The sequence below is a fragment of the Leopardus geoffroyi genome, chromosome C2, assembly GCF_018350155.1.
Source record: "Leopardus geoffroyi isolate Oge1 chromosome C2, O.geoffroyi_Oge1_pat1.0, whole genome shotgun sequence".
Lineage (NCBI taxonomy): Eukaryota > Metazoa > Chordata > Mammalia > Carnivora > Felidae > Leopardus > Leopardus geoffroyi.
Window position 1 is genome coordinate 83,223,019 of NC_059333.1, and position 16,950 is coordinate 83,239,968.

Genomic DNA, 16,950 nt, shown 5'->3' on the forward strand with positions numbered 1-16,950 from the left:
CTCATATCACAAACTAGCAGATGGCAGAATCCAAATGTGGCTCAGGCCTGACGGTTCCAGGGCCGGTGCCCCAGCACTACCCAGGCCCAGGAGGCACTTGTGTTGCTTCAGCCCCTGCTGGCACTTGAGCTGAATGAGGTAGGGACTATTTTCTCTCTTCTCCACTGTAGTCTCAGGCTCTAGCCCAGCCTCTGGCACATAGTAGGTGTTCAATAAATATTTGCTGAATGAAAGGATGAGAACCTGCAAATAGACCCTCAGCACCACTCAGCACCAACTCCCTGTGGCCCTCCTCCCAGGGGCCACTCCTCACTCTGGCCCTGAAGCCCCATCCTGAGCTCCCTTAATCACCAAAGGCCGTCTCCTCTTCCACTCTATTGAAAAGTTTTAAGATCCATTAAATATCCATTTAATATCCATTCCCTGCACCTCAAAATGTCTTTCTCCCACCTCTCCTCTCCCTTGCTGCTGGTGTCAGAGGAAGACATTTGAGGACCAGTCATCCCAGGTCCTGAGGGGAATGGTTGACTCAACCAGTCACCCTGACTATGCCCTGCCCCCACCCACCTCACTTACCCCTTTCTCACCCTATCTTTAGCTGAAGACTTAACCCTGAGACTTTCCTGAACCCTGATTTACTCCTAAGTTTTTATCCTATGTGAACCTTTTATGCTACAGCTTCCACAGACTTCCTACTCGAGACAATCCAGCAACACACTGAGAGCCAAACTGAAGCTTTCTCCTGCCAGTTCCTGGTTGTTGTGGTTCTCTCCTGAATTCTCAAAATTCTCTCCTCTCCTGACTCAGGTGATGTCAAACCACATATCTGTTCATGCTACTCCCAATGTGGTATTTTAAAAATGTATATTAAATTATTTTGAGGGACACAGAGAGAGAGAGAGAGAGAGAGAGAACATGAGCAAGGGAGAGGCAGAGAAAGAGGGAGAAAGGGAATTCCACGCAGGCTCCATGCTGCAGCACAAAGCCCAACACGGGGTTTAATCCCACGAACCATGAGATCATGACCTAAACCGAAACCAAGAGTCTGACACCCAACTGACTGAGCCACTCAGATGCCCTGCCAGTCTCAGTTTTGATGAGTTTCCTTTTCTATTTCTTTTGGAATAAGTGCTAAATCTGACCCGCAGGGGTCATGCACAATATGAATCTACATACCTGTCCAGAAGGCCTTGGCCCACTCCCCTCCTACCCTTCTCTGGTCCATCAATAGGTTATATGCCTCCCCACCTCACAGCCTTTGCATAAGCTTTTCCCTTTGCCTAAGCCCTCTCCTTTCACTGCAGCCTGCTGTTACCCTAGGACTAGGCTGGTTCCCTGTGACGCTCAGTCTCAGAACACTGTGCTTCTCCTCTGTGACAGTCCCAGCAACTTCACACAGGAGAACTGTGCACTGAGCCACTTCCTGTCTCCTCCCCCACCTAGAGGCCAAAGGCAATGTCTTGTTGACCACATGCCAGGAGGAGGGTCTGCCTGAAGAATGCTCAGTGTTTGAAAACCAATGAAGGGACAAATGACTCTAGCAGTTGTTTTACTCCGCAGCAGTCTACCTCACCGGCTGTTTTTCTCCCACTGCTCTTAAAATACAGGGATATTCTTCTGTATTCTACCTCTGCCTCTCACTTCTCCTAGGCCTTTGTGTAGGTTTTTAAGGAGATGGCCCTGAAGTCCTCGGCTCCCTCCAGCCTCGTCCTGTCTCCAGGACTCCACCCAGCTTCCACAGCTGCCTGCTGACCTTTCCATCTAGACATCTAGACATTGTCTGGGTCCTTCACAACCACACATCTAAAACAAGTCGTTCCCACTCTCTGAGTGTCTACATAAGCTTGCATCCCCCCTCCCCAAACAAGCACCATAGGAGGTAAATGCTATGATCCTCACTTTACAGATGAAGAAACAACTTCCAAGAGAATTTAATCAACTTGCACCAAGCCACAGGGCTGGGATTAAAATCGAGGTCTGACCTCAAAGTCTGCCCTTGTCCTGTGATGTAACACTGTCTCCTTTTCCCCAACGTGCCCTGAGCTGGTTCTTCTTACAGGCACCCCTGGTTCTCCAAGGACCGCTCCATTCCACCATCACTCAGGCTTATAGACTCATCTGTCTTTATCTCTTCCTCCTTCTACTCCTTTCTCCAAACACCCAGCCACCAGCAACTCATGATTTCCACTAGGTCATGTCTCTTGCATCCTGCCCTTCTTAACATTCCCTCTGCCACTGGTCACATCAGGGCCCTTACAGACTCAGAGCCTGGAGTGCAGCTGACTCTTAACTCATCTCCAGGCTCCCTCTCTTGCATCTACTTGTCACACCTCAGCCAGACTGGCTTCCCAAAGCACTGCTCACTGTGTTGCTCCCTTCCTGCTCTGGAGCATGCAACAGCTCTCGGAGACCTATACAATGAACCCAGTGTGGCATTCCAGGTCCCCTCTGCAACTAGTTCCTACCCACCTGTCCAGCCCCTCATCTGCTCTGAGCTCCACATTTTGCCAAGCTGGACCCCTTCTCATGGTCCAAAAATGCCTTAGCCTTTCCTTCTTCAAGACTTTGTTTAAACTATTCTCATTACCCAGCATGCCCTCGCCCACTCTTAGATATTCTACAGGGCCCGGCTCAAACGCAATCTCATTAGGAAAGCTCTGACTACCTGAATCTCTTCTGAGGCCTAGAGATCCTCTTTTGAACCTGTTCTTAGCTATCTAGGTCCATAAAGCCATCTACATTGAAAGCTTTGTGTGACAGTGGCTCTGGAGGTACATCTCAGAATTCCCCCATTGCACCTTGCACATAGTAGAGGCCTATAAAATGTTTCCCTAGAAGAATAAAGGGGAGGAAGGAAAGAAGGGAAGAGGGAAGGGAAGGGAAGAAAAAAAAGAGGGTGGGAAAGAGAGGAGGGAGGGAAGGAAGGATGGAAGGGAGGAAGGAAAAAACTGAGGGAAGACTGAAGGGAGGAAGACGGAAGGAAGGGTAGTTGGCTCACTAGGTGACAGGACAGGTTCACCTTCCCCACTATGACCCTTGGCAAAGGGGAAAGTAAACAGGAATCAGCCCAGCTCAACAGAGGGGTGGGGTTGGGTGTTCTGGGGATGCTCCTTACTTTCTCATTGGCGGTCCTGTTTAGGTAGTAATCTCGAGAGGGGAGAAAGAGCCCAGACTGGTCCACCTGCAATAGCAAGTGAAGGGAGTAAGCCTTCCCCACACACATACCTGGACTCTTGTGCAGGAGTGGGGGGTGGGGCCAACCCAGCCTGCCTGTCATAGGGAAGGGGAGTCTGGGTCAGTCAATGGTCCATCAGTCCCTCTCAACCCTTCTCCGGAATGGTACCTGGATAACATTGCTGTTAGAACTCTTGGAGTCGGCACTGACATAGACAGTGAAGAAGGGGGTGGCTCTGTAGGTCCCTGCTACTGCCTTCAGCACTTCCATGAAGTTATCCTGCTCCCAGGACCCCGTGATGTTCCAACCACCAATCTGGGTAGAGACCATAATGGAAACTATGGCACAGAGGCCCCCAAAGCTTATCCTCTCCCAGGACCTATCCTGACCTCCCCCAGTGGTCCTACCTTGTCAATGAGGTCTCGCAGCGGCTGGGCTCCCAGCTCCTCAATGCGCTCCACCTGCAGACAGGATAGGTAGAAGCGCTGTGTCTTCCGCTCCGCTTCGCTGCTTGAGTTGAAGGTGGTGTTTTCTGTGGGGTAGACCACATTTTGCTGTGGGGTGGTTGACAGCTATGCTAACTAGTGAGAGGGGTCCTGGGCCCTTGCTTGGTCCCTCTCCCTGCCTTGTTAAGGGGCAGTCCTCCTAATGTAGACTCAGGAAGACCATCTGAAACCACCAAGCGTGACTTCTTCTCCCCTGTCCATGGAAACCCTCAAAGATCTCTAAGCTCCACAGACTCCCTTGTGCCTGCCACACCTCAACAGTGATCCAAGCAGAGTGAAGAGAAGAGTCCTTTCATTATAGTCAGAGATCTGTCCCCTCAAAGCCATCTCCACCTCTCAGGAACCCCCTGCTCTCTGCATCCCCTACCCAGGAATGTTTGCAGTCACGCACTTAGTCATTCAGTCATGGACCTTTATTGAGTACTTAAATGCGAAGCCCTGTTCCAGGCATGAGTTGTACTTGGCACAATGCCTCCCTGACAGCCCCACTCACCAAGCAGGTGTTTCAGTATGGCCTGGTTCTGGTCCCAGAGGCTGTTGAAGGTGTTCCAGCGAGAACGCCCATCGGGCAGGGGATTTCTCTGAATCCAGCCTCCACAGGAAAACTGGTAAAAGTCCTCACAGGGACTCACACTACGGTCCAGAGACTCCAGGATTTTTCCAGCCACTCGAATGCAAGCCTCTGTGAGGCAGGTGCTGTGGGATGGGTCTGTGGCAGGGGACATGGTGGGGGGAAAGGGGGTTGTCGGTGGGTCTGAGAAAACAATGCTTTGGGGAAAGCCATGACAGCAAGAAGGTTGGGAGGAGAGAGAAAAGTTGGGGGAAGACCGGCCCCAACCAGAGAAAACCTTAGGGGTCCTTGAGCCAGAGCCCCCACACCAAGAGGGCTGGTGACAGGTGTGGGCCCACCTACCTCTGTGGTACTGGACCCCCAGGGCCACGAAGCAGCCCAGAAGCAGTGCACCCAGCAGTAGAGAGACAGCTGCTAAGACCAGCTCCAGTTGGGTGTGAGAGCCCAAGAGGTCTCTTGTCCTCTTCTGGAATCCCACCTGGGAACACAGGATGACAGTGAGCTACCAAGCTGCAGGTGAGGATCCAAGTTCACAGAAGTCCTCCCAAAGGGTGAAGACACGGCCAGTTTCCAGAGCCACGGAGCAAAGACGCTAAAGGGGTTAACTTTGGGCACAGGGGCAATGAGGCAGTCTGAGTTGAGCCCTGAGCCTGTTTAGTGCAACGTCATGGCTTACAATCGCCTCACCATAGTCCTAGCGCAGAGGCCAGAGATGGAGGGGAGGTGGGGGCAGGTGACCCTCCAGGGCAGCCCAGAGCTCCTGGGTCTGCCAGACGTCCTGTCAGGGTTGGGGCCTGGTGAGAAAGGGAGAACCCCCTTGCCCACCTCCACAGCGTCCGGGGAGGCCCCGCCCTCTACGGGGGTCTCAGGTGCGTCTTCCTCCCGCAGCGTGGTCCGTTTGTACTCCACCATCTGCCAGACAGTCGGGGGCGCCAACCGAAGTCAGGCAGAGAGGGCTCTTTGGCCACGGCCCTGCCCCAGTGACCCTGGCCTGGCCAGGCCCCCTCCTCTCTGCAGTGAGGGCCCCCTCTCTCCTGCCGGGCTCGCCGGCCTGGGCGCCCCACGCCCGACCCGCGGCCCCCTCTGAGACTCAGCCCTTTCACCGCCAGCCCGAGCCCCTGCCCTGCCGACGCCACCTGCTCCCTCAGCCTCACCCCCTCCACCCAGGCCTCTCCCCGGAGCCCGGGGCTCCCACTCACGTTGCCGCCACCGCCCAGCTCCTGCAGCGCAACGTTCATGGTGGAGTCGGGGCGGGCGGCACCTTAGGGCTCCCGGCGGCTGGCCCTTGCCCAGGCCTCGGCCTCGGCTCCTGGCCCCCAGCCTTCACCGCCGCCCGCCATCAAGGCCTCTGCCGCAGCCCCTCGCTCCGCCGCTGCCGCCGCCGCCGCCGCCGCCGCCGCCGCCGCCCCCGCCTGCCCGAGCCCCCTCCCGCTGCGGCGCCCCGCCCGAGGTGGGGGTAACGTGGGGGGAGGAGCGTGCCCGCCGCTGCCCGCTGCCCGCCGCCCGCCCTGTGCGCCGGGACCTGGACCTCGCTCGGGTGCCGGCGGCCACCCTCCAGCGACACCAGGACCCCTGTCCTCTTCAGGATCAGCCTACCCCCCTCCTAGCAACACACTCCTGCCAGCCACCCATAATTTCCATGCCTTTGACCCAGTCTCAACCCCCGGTGATATTTCTTGGCCCAATTCCTCGAACTGCAGGCCCTCCCACCCCCTTTAAACACCCATTATGCTCCCGGGAGGAACATCTGTCCCCAGCAGTCCACACAGCCCCTCCTCAGCCAGCATAGGCAAAGCAGAACATGGGGGTCGACCCACATTCAGAGGGTCCATACAGCATCTACCCAGAGAGCACACAGACCCAGAGTAACACAGGCAGGCACTCAGCCCAACACATGGTCCCTGCACACACTCAGTATACACACTGCACACTCACCATGTAGAGCTCGATAAGGCACCCAGAGCCAGCACACAAACTACACCGTCCTTCTCTACACACACAGCACACATATACAGCACACACACAAAGTACATGGGCACCACACACACACACACACACACACACACACACACACACACATAATCCACACTCTGACTCCACTTTTACATGTTGCTTCAAGACTGCACTTTTACTCCCCAAGATAATTGTTGTCATCAGATCATCTCACAAAGGGAGGGTTACAGATGGTGACAAATCGGCAGGGAAAAAAACAGCCATGTACAGATATTTAAAGAAAAGACGTGCTAACACTTCTAACTTGAGGAAAGCAAACCATTTTATTTGGGAGGTTTACAAGGAAAAAAAAAAAAAAACACCAAGCAATATTTAACTGAGAGGCAGTAGTGTGGCATCTACGCATCTGCCATCTGCCTTCCATATTGTCATTCCTTAATCAGGCCTGGCGGTGTTGCAGTCTGCTGCACTGAAGAGTGCCCAGGCTTTTTGCCACAGTTTTTTTTTTTTTAAAGTGCCTCATCCTCGTCCCTCTTCCCCAGCAGAGTTCATGAATTTGACGTGAGAAGACTCAGAATGGGGGCAAATCCATAATCAATTTCTCAACACTCACGTCAGTCCTCAGCTTGCTGCATAAGGTTTTAACATGGGTTGCTCTTGTGGCTGAGAAAGGGTGGATGATGAATGGATCAGGTTAAGAATGTGGACTGCTTCCTTTGGCATTTCCACCCTCTTCCCTGTCCCGCCCCACCTACCCACCCAATTGCATGCTCTCAAGTTGGAGACATAGGAGACAGTACAGTGTCATAGGTAGGATGAAGGATTCTGGATTCAGACTCAATGCCCTCACTTGTAAAACTGAAATAAGAGTAGTACCTATTTCAAAGGACAGTGTCTGGCATATAAAGGGCACTCAATGTGTTAGCTGCTATTTTCGTGTTATTGTTGTTAAAATTCTGCAGGTAGAAATGAGAATTGTAAGGCGGGAGGAAGCCTGTCCTATTTCCCAGGTGTTAGAGTAGGTAGATGGGTTCTAAGTTGTTTAGCGGTTCCTTGTGCAAGAAGCTTTCACATCTAGCCATACTGGGGTCTGCAGCAGCAAGGCCTTGGGATATCCACTCACAACAAGTTTCTGGAGTTATTCATGTTCACTCTGATGCAGCATCGCAGTGGCACTCGCCTCTTCCCCTTGTCACCTACAAGCCTGGATGAAGGGAAACATGTCAGCAGAGGCAGTCTTGGCCCGTGGGAAATTCCACCATGGCATGACTATGTGAGTGTAACCGAAGCTACTATATAAAGGCTTCTGGCAACAGGCTCATTAGAAATAGTCCCATGCCAGGGCGCCTGGGTGGCTCAGTCGGTTGGGCGTCCGACTTCGGCTCAGGCCATGATCTCAAGGTCCGTGAGTTCGAGCCCTGTGTCGGGCTCTGTGCTGACAGCTCAGAGCCTGGAGCCTGTTTCGGATTCTGTGTCTCCCTCTCTCTCTGACCCTCCCCCGTTCATGCTCTGTCTCTCTCTGTCTCAAAAATAAATAAATGTTAAAAAAAAAAAAAAAAGAAATAGTCCCATGCCTACTGCAATGCCAAAATAGAAATAGCAAGCCTATATAACACTTTAGTATATGCCAACCGCTGTTCTAGGTGGCCACTGTTCTAGGTGCTTTACCTCTATGTACTCGTTTGCCCTTATGGCACTTATGAAGCCATTTTACAGATGAGCAGACTGAGGCATAGAAAGGCTGAGAGTCACACAACTCATAAGTAGCAGAGCTGGGATTTAAACCCAAGAAGTCTGGCTCCTTTCTGGAGAGCACTTTGGCAACATGAATCGAAAGGAGGTTATACTTCCTTCCAACATTAGTTGCTTGTCTTCTGCCACATTTTCTCTGAAAGGGTAAGGGGAAACACATCAGTTTTCAAGCCGGACAGATCTGAACTCAAATCTGGGCTCAATTCTTTATCAGCTGTATCATCTTTATCAAGTGACTTGAAAGCTCTGACCCTTAATTTTCTTTATCTGTAAAATGGGAACAATCGTCAGTGTCTCAGAGAGTTGCTGTGAGAATTAAATGCAGCCACGTATGAGAAAGACTGGTACCTAGTTTTACAGTGTTCTCAGTTTCACTAGGCTTGGCCTAAATGGACATTTCCTTTCCATGCCTCTTTCGTGATTCAAGTTATTTATTAGTCTCATAACTATTATTATTAAATACCCTACTCTGAGAGGTCGGAGGTTGCTCTAAACTATAATTCTCTTTTCTTTCCTCTGTGTTTATCACCCCTGACTCTTTTTCTTCTCTCATTCTATTGTTTTTTTCTCTTTCTCTTTTCTGCTCTTCTTTTCCTATAGGAATGATCTTTCTTTTGGTCTTTTTTTCCCTCTAAATTGATTGTGAATTGAGAGGGAATGGACAATGGCTTATGTGCTAAATTTACAGGAACAATGTAATCATGAAGATAATAAGACACATTAATGTCCAGTGTTGACAAAAATGGGAAATATGGGCACTCTCTACATTGCTGGTGGCTTATAAATTGATAAAACTTTTTGGCAATATGAATCAAAAGATGTAAGTGTATATACCCTTTGAACCAGAAAGTCTTATTCTGGGAAATTGTTCCAGGAAATAATCATGATCCATAGGATGTTTGTATCAACTAGCTTTTGCTGCATAACAACCCTCTCCAAACTTTGTGGATCAAAATAGCAAACATGTATTATTTCTTATATTCTTGCAGGTTGACTGGGTGGTTGTTCAGTTCTGGTTCAGCTCAGTAAGAGCTGGAGGGCCTAGCTGAATGGCCTCACTGACATGTTTGGGCCTCAGTCGGGATGACTGGGCCCTGTCTCTGTATGGTGTCTCCTTCTCCAGGAGGAAAACCCAGGCTCGTTCATATGGTGGTGTCAGGATTCCCAGCAACAAAAAATGGGGCAAGCCTCAGTATATAAACAGTTTTCAAGCCTCTGCCTATCCCACCTTTGCTAATGTCCTTACATGGCAAAGCAAGTCAGATGGTCAAGCCCAGATTTAGGAAGAGAAAAACAGAATTTACTATTTGATTGGAGGAGCTACAAAATATTGGAACCATTTTTTTCCTACAACGTTTGTTCATCACAGGACTGTCTGTAATAACAACAAAAACAAACAAGAAGAGTAGAGGACAAAAAAAAATTAAAGGTCTTCTCAAATAAATCAAACATCCATACAATGGGATAACAATGCAACATTTACAAATGACTGAAAGGAAGAGTTAATGCTATAGGGAAATGTTCTCCATATAGAATTAAGTGGGGGAGTAAAAGGGTTGCAAAATCTTATTTTTGTGAAGCAAAAAACTATAAAGAACAGATTTTATTTATTTATTTTGTTTATTTATTTTGGGAGAGAAAGAGAGAGAGAGCGTGTGCTCAAGCACGAGCGGCGAGGGGCAGAGAAAAAATCCCAAGCAGGCTCTGAGCTGTCAGCACAGAACCTGAGCAGGTCTTGATCTCACCAACTGAACCATGAGATCCTGACCTGAGCCAAAATCAACTCAGTCGTTTAATTGACTGGGCCACCCAGGCACCCCTAAAAAGCACAGATTTTAAAAAAGAGATTGGAAGGACAGCAACAAAATGGTAATATATCTAATGATGAGATTACTTTTAACTTCTTCCTTATGCTTTTCTGTATACAGTTAACAATTCTAGGGCACCTGGGTGGCGCAGTCGGTAAGCGTCTGACTTCAGCCAGGTCACGATCTTGCGGTCTGTGAGTTCCAGCCCCGCCTTGGGCTCTGGGCTGATGGCTCAGAGCCTGGAGCCTGTTTCCGATTCTGTGTCTCCCTCTCTCTCTGCCCCTCCCCTGTTCTTGCTCTGTCTCTCTCTCTGTCCCAAAAATAAATAAATGTTGGGAAAAAAAATTTTTTAATAAAAAAAAAAACAAAAAACAAAAAAAACCCAATTCTACTGTCCTGCACTTACCTAAGCACTTCACATATGTTAATTTAATCTTCACAATGACCCAATAAGATATAGTCTAGCAGTATCATTGTCCCTATTTTACAGATGAGGAACCTAAGACACAGGAAAGCTTACTAACATACCCAAAGTCACACATCAGGTAGAAGGCAGATCCTTGATTTCATTCTAAACTCCATGCTCTTTTAACTATTATTCTTTCTTCTAAGTCAAGTGATTTGTCTGGAACCAGAGTGTGGTGTTTGGTAAATGGACTATATCATTGGTTTTAAACCTTTAAAAAAAATCATCAAACACTTTTTCTTGCAAAAGTAATATACTCTAGAAGTAGAATAAAAAGATGACATTCCATCTGCCAGGATCCCAGTAACATCCTCAGAGAAAACCATTATTAGTAGTTTAGTATGTATCCTTCCATATCTTTCTTCTATACGCAATTACATACCTAAACACACTGTGTGTATGTGTGGGTATGCATATATGTGTGTGTATGCTTTTTCCCCATACATGAAATTATGCTCTACCCTCATTATTTGGTGACATTTGGCAGGCTTTGGAGATCTTATCATGTCAATCTACACAGATCTGTCTTATTCCTTTTTGTGACTTAATCAATTTCTGCTAAATAGAATGAGTCCCAGAAATACCCTCATGGTATGGACTTCCTTTGACAGGCTGGGAGCAAAGGGCCCCCAGAGAGAGTTTAAGAAAGGAGAAACATAGTCATGAGAGATGTAAAAAGATGACCCAAACATATTTGTAACAGGTTGTATTTGTTTCCTAGCATTGCTGTAACAAAGTACCACAAACTGAGGGGCTTAAAACAACAGAAACTTACTGTTTCACAGTTCTGGAGGTGAAAAATCCAAAATCAAAGTCGTGGCAGGACCATACTCCCTGGGAAGGCTCTGGGAGGAACCTTTCTTGCCTCTTCCAGCTTCACCTGGCTCCCAGCAATCCCTAGTGTTCCTCGGCTTGGCTCCCCTTCCTCACATAACCTTTTCCCCTGTGTGTATGTGCCTTTGTGCATCTATCCTCTTATAAAAACATCAGTGATTGGATTTAGGGCCTACCCTATTCCAGTACGACCTCATCTTAGTTTAATTAATTACATCTGCAAAGACCTTATTTCCAAATTGAAGTTTATACTCTGAGGCTCCAGGTGGACAGGAATTTTACGGGGCTTCCTATTCAACCTGCTACATAGGCCTAAAGTTTCCACCTTAATAAAAGTGGCATTATTACTCAATTGACAAAAAGCATAGTATTCTGTTTAGAGCATATGGATCAAGTCCACTAGGCTTTGAGGTACTCGCAGTTGAGAAATTCAATGCACTGTCACAAAAGTCCAAACAAACTTAGTTTCATATTAGTTGTGAAAAAGAATTTTCATCTTATGGGTAGGGATGCAAAACTTTAGAATTTTAAGTAGAGGATCACAATTTAAAGGCCCCCTCCTCCCCCATCCACCTGGGTGGCTCAGTCAGTTAAGTGTCTGACTTCAGCTCAGGTCATATCTCATGGTTTGTGAGTTCAAGCCCCACGTCTGGCTCTGTGCTGACAGCTCAGAGCCTGGAGTCTGCTTTGGATTCTCTGTCTCCCTGTCTCTGCCCCTCCCCTGCTTGTGCTCTGTCTCTCTCTCTCTCATAAATAAATAAATAAACATTAAAAAAATTAAATGATCCCCCCAACATTTTTATAACATAACTGTAGCTTATATAATGCAGTATCATTCTGATTTTGCACCTAGGTCTTTTGCTTTAATCATGACCTGGCACACACAGAAAGAACTGGAATAAGATTATTTAAGAAGGAGCTAACCAAATGAATTCCAAGGTGAATTGTTATTCCTCCAATCTTTTCATTCTGGGGGTAGACAAGAGAATAATTTCAATTCCCCCAAAAGCACTCTCATCTCATCCTTAGCAAGAACTCTTATGGTCCCTTTAGCACTTTTGGTGAAGGGAGGCTCATTACCTCCTGAGACAACCCACCTCACATAAGGACAACAATTTCATCTACAAAACTGTCCTTAATGTAGGTTCTATCATCTCTAATGCTTCAAACTGGAACATGGAGGCTCAGAGAGATATGCATAGTATGCAAACACATGAGGAAAAGCTTAGAAGGATATATATTAAAGTTTTCACGTAACTTTGCGTTTTCCTGAAATGTTAATAGTACAGTGAATACATTTTTTTTTCAGATTTTATTTTTAAGTAATCTCTACACCCAAAGTGGGGCTCTAACCTACAACCCCAAGATCAAGAGTTGCATACTCCACCAACTGAGCTATCCAGGTGCCCCAAAATGAATGTATTTTTTTTTTAGATTAAAATAATTGAAAGAACTTTGCTTTTCATATTCAGTGTTAATGATCTATTACGTTCTGAAAACAACTCAAGGTCCTATGAATGTATTTTTTTTTTTTTAACTATAATTATAAAGTCTTAAGTTCAAGGTTACACAGAAAGTGGCAGAGCCAGGATTGGAACCCATTGCGAGACAAATTCCAATGAGGGTAGAATTTTCTGGACTGTATCCTAGTGACCCTGAGCTCCAGTGTCTTGTCATTCCAGATCTCAGGGCTCCTTTCATTCAGCTGGGCCTCCACCTCCAGCTTTGGCTCTCATCCCAGAGAGCAGGATACAGCTGAGGAGGACTTGATAGGGATGAGACTCCAGGTCTGGGGCCTTGAGTGAATCTTGCACAGAGGTATTCTCTGGGACTACTCGCTCCCCCAATCCTGGTCCTTCAGGGCAGCCAACATTGCATTAGCCTCTGCATCCCTAGGAGTAGCTCTTGGTGAGAAGTTGTGGGAGGAAGGAGACCCAGCACCAGGCAGCTTCACTAACTGTGTGATTTGAAGGGAAGGAGGTAAAGCGCTTCGGAGACCGTGGAGACCCCTCCGCCCCGGGTATGGACAGAATGTACGGGATGATTATTACCCAGATCATTGCTGTCGTCACCTTCGCCGAGTGTGGGACCTCCCCGCCCCTCCAAGGCCAATGATTGCGCCAGAGCCCCTGCGCGCTAGCAAGCAGGTGACGCTGCCGCTGACGGCCAGCTGGGGGTAAGGGAGAGTAGAGGGGGGCCTTCGCGTAGGTGCAGCGAGAACTGCCACGTGATTCCCCGCAACGACGGCAGGCGTACCCTCTGTCCCTCCCCATCTGCCTCCGGATACCCACAGGCTGGCGCCGCGTCCTCAGGCGCTCCGGGCTTCCCCGCGTCACCTGCAGCCAGGGCGCCCCCCGCGTGGCCGCCATTCATTTCCTCCTACACAGCACGCGCAGCCCTAGCCTCCAGAGCCAGGAGGTCTGCGTGGCGCGGCAGGCGCTTTGAGCCCGAGTTTCGGCTTCAGCAGCAGGGTTGAGGGTCTACCCTGGTGAGCGCCCGTCGGCCCAGTAGCGAGATTCCTCCTAGAAGAGACCGAAATACAGAGACTCAGGAGAGGCAACAGTGGCACTTAGGTACAGGGGCCAAGCATGGAGACATACGAAAGGCAGTCACTTACGAGACAGACGTAGACAGAGACCACGACACAAAGCGATACGGGGCGCAGAGACATATACAGACACAGAGAGATAGAGGGACATATAGATAGGCAGAGATAGACACAGCAGGGCAGAAAAACACTCCAGATAAACAGTTTAAGACCTAAAGACCAACCCGACACGAACGCGCCAACGGCGGTGACAGCACTCACCCGCCCGCTTGAGCTATTCCCGAATCCGCGGGATTCTCACAGTCCAGCACTAACCAGTACGGGATCCTCCCTCCCTCTCCCGCCGCCAGCGCGTTTCCCAGGTCCCCTCTTTCAGATGCCGCCCAGGCTCCAGGCTTCTGGCCCGGACCCGCCCGCCAATTCCCAGTCCCCCTTGCTTGCCTCCCTAGGCTCCTTACCAGACCCTCCTCCCTCCCCTTGGTTTCTGGGCTCCCTCCCGCCCCCCTCCCCTCCCCAGACCCGCCTCTCCCGACCAGATCCTGCACCAGTTGGCCGGTAGGATTCGCCCAGCCGCCACTCCCGCCATTGTGCAGGACCCTCCCACTAACACTCCCTGCCCTCGTTTGAGTGCTGGGCGCGCTCCTGTCGCTCCCGCCCCGCCTCTCTCCCCTGGCCGGTGCCCGCCCCACCTCCACAGCGCCCCGCCTGCCGCGCTCTGCGGCAGTCGGGCGCTCATCGTCATTCCGCTCTTGCCGCCGCCGCCACCCCCGCCCCCCGCCCCCGCCCGGTCCCCGTCACCACCTCCGCCGCCGCCGCCGCCGCCTGCCCAGCGGCCCGGGAGGCGGAGGCGCGGGGGAGGAGGCCCCGCTTGGCTCCGCAGCCCCGGATGCTGCATGACTTCATCCTTCCGCCGGCTACCCTGCTGAGCTAGGGCCGGTCCGGCAGCTAGCCCGCCGCCCGCGCCCCGCTGCAGTCCCGCGCCCGCCCCGCGCCCGCCATGTCCGAGATCCTGCCCTACAGTGAGGACAAGATGGGCCGCTTCGCCGCCGACCCCGAGGGCTCCGACCTCTCGTTCAGCTGCCGCCTGCAGGACACCAACTCCTTCTTCGCGGGCAATCAAGCCAAGCGACCCCCCAAGCTGGGCCAAATCGGCCGAGCCAAGAGAGGTATGCGGCCGGGGCCCGGAGTCGCCGCTTGACCCAGAAACCCTTCGCCGGCGCCCCCCGGCTGCGGTTCCCCGCCAAGCGCCCGCAGCTCTTGCCGCAGACCAGCGCAGCCAGCCGCTCGCCGGCCAGGGTTTGGGGGGGGGGTGGTGCCCCCGCTGCAGTCTTGTGTCCCTCTCTTCCCCTCTCCCGGGAACGCAGTGCCCCGGATTCGATGCTCTCCACCTCTGGAAGTAGAGTCCTGACACCCGGGCGAGGGGGAGGGGCCGGCCGGGGCATTTGGGGCTGCCTGAAGTGGGAACGTGGGGCTACGGGCCGTTTCTTCAGGATCAAACGCTGAATTGGTGGATGCTACGGAAGAACCTTCGGGTGCGAAGGGACGTCCGATTGGAGAAAGGACAGCGGGGCTGGGGATTCGGTTGTCCTCGTTGTTTGCATGGGGAGGGGGTTCTGTTGGTGCCAGGATCTTAAGAGGGCTTCAAGCGGCGAGAGGGTTAGGGTGAGGAGAGGGTTGGACCAGGCGAAAATTCTGTTTGAGAAGAGGGTCTGTTGAAGAGGGGGCTCCCACTAGCAAAAGGAAGATCAGCTCGGATGGAGGAGAGCTCAGGCGGCGGGAGGATTTGGACTGGGAGGTAGAACAACTGGCTGGAAGAGGGGGCGTTCCTGCATCGGGAGGGGAAGAGGGTCTAAGGGGACTGGGCTCGGCGGTGGGTCGAGTCGACAGAATTCGGATGGGGAGGGCACAGTGGCACGGGCGTCCAAGGGGCGTCGCTGGGCCACGGGAAGTAGCTGAGCGGGGCGCGAGGACACGGGGCCCATTCTCGCCGCCGCCCCCCGAGGCCGCGCGGCTGACGCGCTTTCTCCCTGCGCAGTGGTGATCGAGGATGACCGGATAGACGACGTGCTGAAGGGGATGGGGGAGAAGCCGCCGTCCGGAGTGTAGACGCGCCGGCTCGGGCGGCGGGCTCCGGGCCCAGCCCCGCAGCGGCCAGGAGCGCGGGCCGGCTATGCGGCTGCCGGCGCCCCCCGCCCCGGCCCAGGCGCCCGCGGGCGGGGGCTGCAGGGCCGCGCCGCCTCCGGGTTGGAGTCGCTGCCGCCGCCGCCGCCTGGCACTCCGGAGCTGTCCGCTTCAGCACCACGGCGGCGGCGGTAGCGGCGGCGCGGACCGGCCTGGAGCCCGCCGCCGCGCTCATGCACTTTAGAACCTCGGGCCGCAGCCCCACCCCGCACACCGGAACGGACAGAGACCCGCGGCCCTCGGCCCCCGACCCGCCCCCTCCCGCACGACTCCCCTGCCCCGCCCCTCTCCGGCTGGTCAGGTCCGCAGAGCCGGCTACCGACCGGGGTCGATTCGCGTGCGCGCGCGCGCGCGCGCGCAGCCAGGGATGTTTGGCTGCGTATTTGCATGAGCTTCCCACCTACCTGAGCCCAGCCCTCCAGGCTGCTCTTCTCTCCCACCCCTGTCTGGCGTGACCCCAGCCTTAGCCTCTTTCTAAGGGACTTCCTCAGCACATTTGTATTTTTATATCCGACTCTTTGTTTACTGGCTCCCCTCATGGTTCATGCCCTCCCTCCCCCAGTCTCGGCCACGCTCTTCTGCGCCTGGCAGATAGGATGGGTGTTGAGTCTGAGATGGAACAAGCCCTAACATGGTAACCAACCACATGGCCAGTCTGCCCAGGCCTGACCCCAGGCGGGTCTCTGGCAGACCCCTCCTCTCAAGGTATCACCTTCCAAGGGCCCAAGTCTGATTTTACCTTGGACCCCTGCATCCTGCCCCTGGGAACCCAAGTGAGGACTGCTCTGCACCTTTGGATGACACCTGTGGCCCTGGAGATGTTTTCACCCCAGGGGTGTCCTTTGTAAATGTTTCTCCATCCTCACTGTACCAGGAGTGTGTGAATAAACACAGACCTCCCTGTGTGTGTGTGGCCACTGCTTTGGTCTGCTCAGGAGCCAGGCCAAAATGGCTCCAATCCCTTTTGGGGAGGGGGCAGATAACTTGGGAGTCTCAGGTGCATGTTGCTGGTAGGGGAGGGTTGCCAAGTAAACACAGGCAGGCCAATCTGGCTTGAGGACATCTTACAATGTAGCTTCCTTTGGTAAATATACAACCTAAGCAGGATAGGACACTAGAGCTTGGGCTGGAGCTGGGATCAGAAGCATAAAGCAAT

The 16,950-nt window shown here is 52.0% G+C and overlaps 2 protein-coding genes across 4 annotated transcripts in view; one reads left to right on the top strand and one right to left on the bottom strand.

Annotated features, from left to right (window-relative positions):
• Window positions 1-16,950, bottom strand: part of LOC123611170 (endothelin-converting enzyme 2) — a 32,152-nt gene that overhangs the window by 8,493 nt on the left and 6,709 nt on the right. The window contains exons 1-7 of one of the 3 annotated variants that reach the window (XM_045502780.1): window positions 5,452-5,654; window positions 5,078-5,164; window positions 4,595-4,730; window positions 4,175-4,390; window positions 3,583-3,707; window positions 3,344-3,490; window positions 3,116-3,181 (exon numbers count right to left, since the gene is read on the bottom strand). In XM_045502780.1, the coding sequence (XP_045358736.1) occupies window positions 3,116-3,181; window positions 3,344-3,490; window positions 3,583-3,707; window positions 4,175-4,390; window positions 4,595-4,730; window positions 5,078-5,164; window positions 5,452-5,490 (816 nt within the window). In that variant the 5' untranslated portion in view covers window positions 5,491-5,654. Of the gene's footprint in view, window positions 1-3,115; window positions 3,182-3,343; window positions 3,491-3,582; window positions 3,708-4,174; window positions 4,391-4,594; window positions 4,731-5,077; window positions 5,165-5,451; window positions 5,655-16,950 lie in introns of those variants that run through there. The other 2 variants (XM_045502781.1, XM_045502783.1) reach the window with 2 other exon arrangements.
• CAMK2N2 (calcium/calmodulin dependent protein kinase II inhibitor 2) lies at window positions 14,315-16,699 on the top strand. Its single transcript, XM_045502786.1, has 2 exons — window positions 14,315-14,779; window positions 15,649-16,699. The coding sequence occupies exons 1-2, from the start codon at window positions 14,611-14,613 to the stop codon at window positions 15,717-15,719; spliced, it is 240 nt and encodes a 79-aa protein (XP_045358742.1). The 5' UTR covers window positions 14,315-14,610; the 3' UTR covers window positions 15,720-16,699.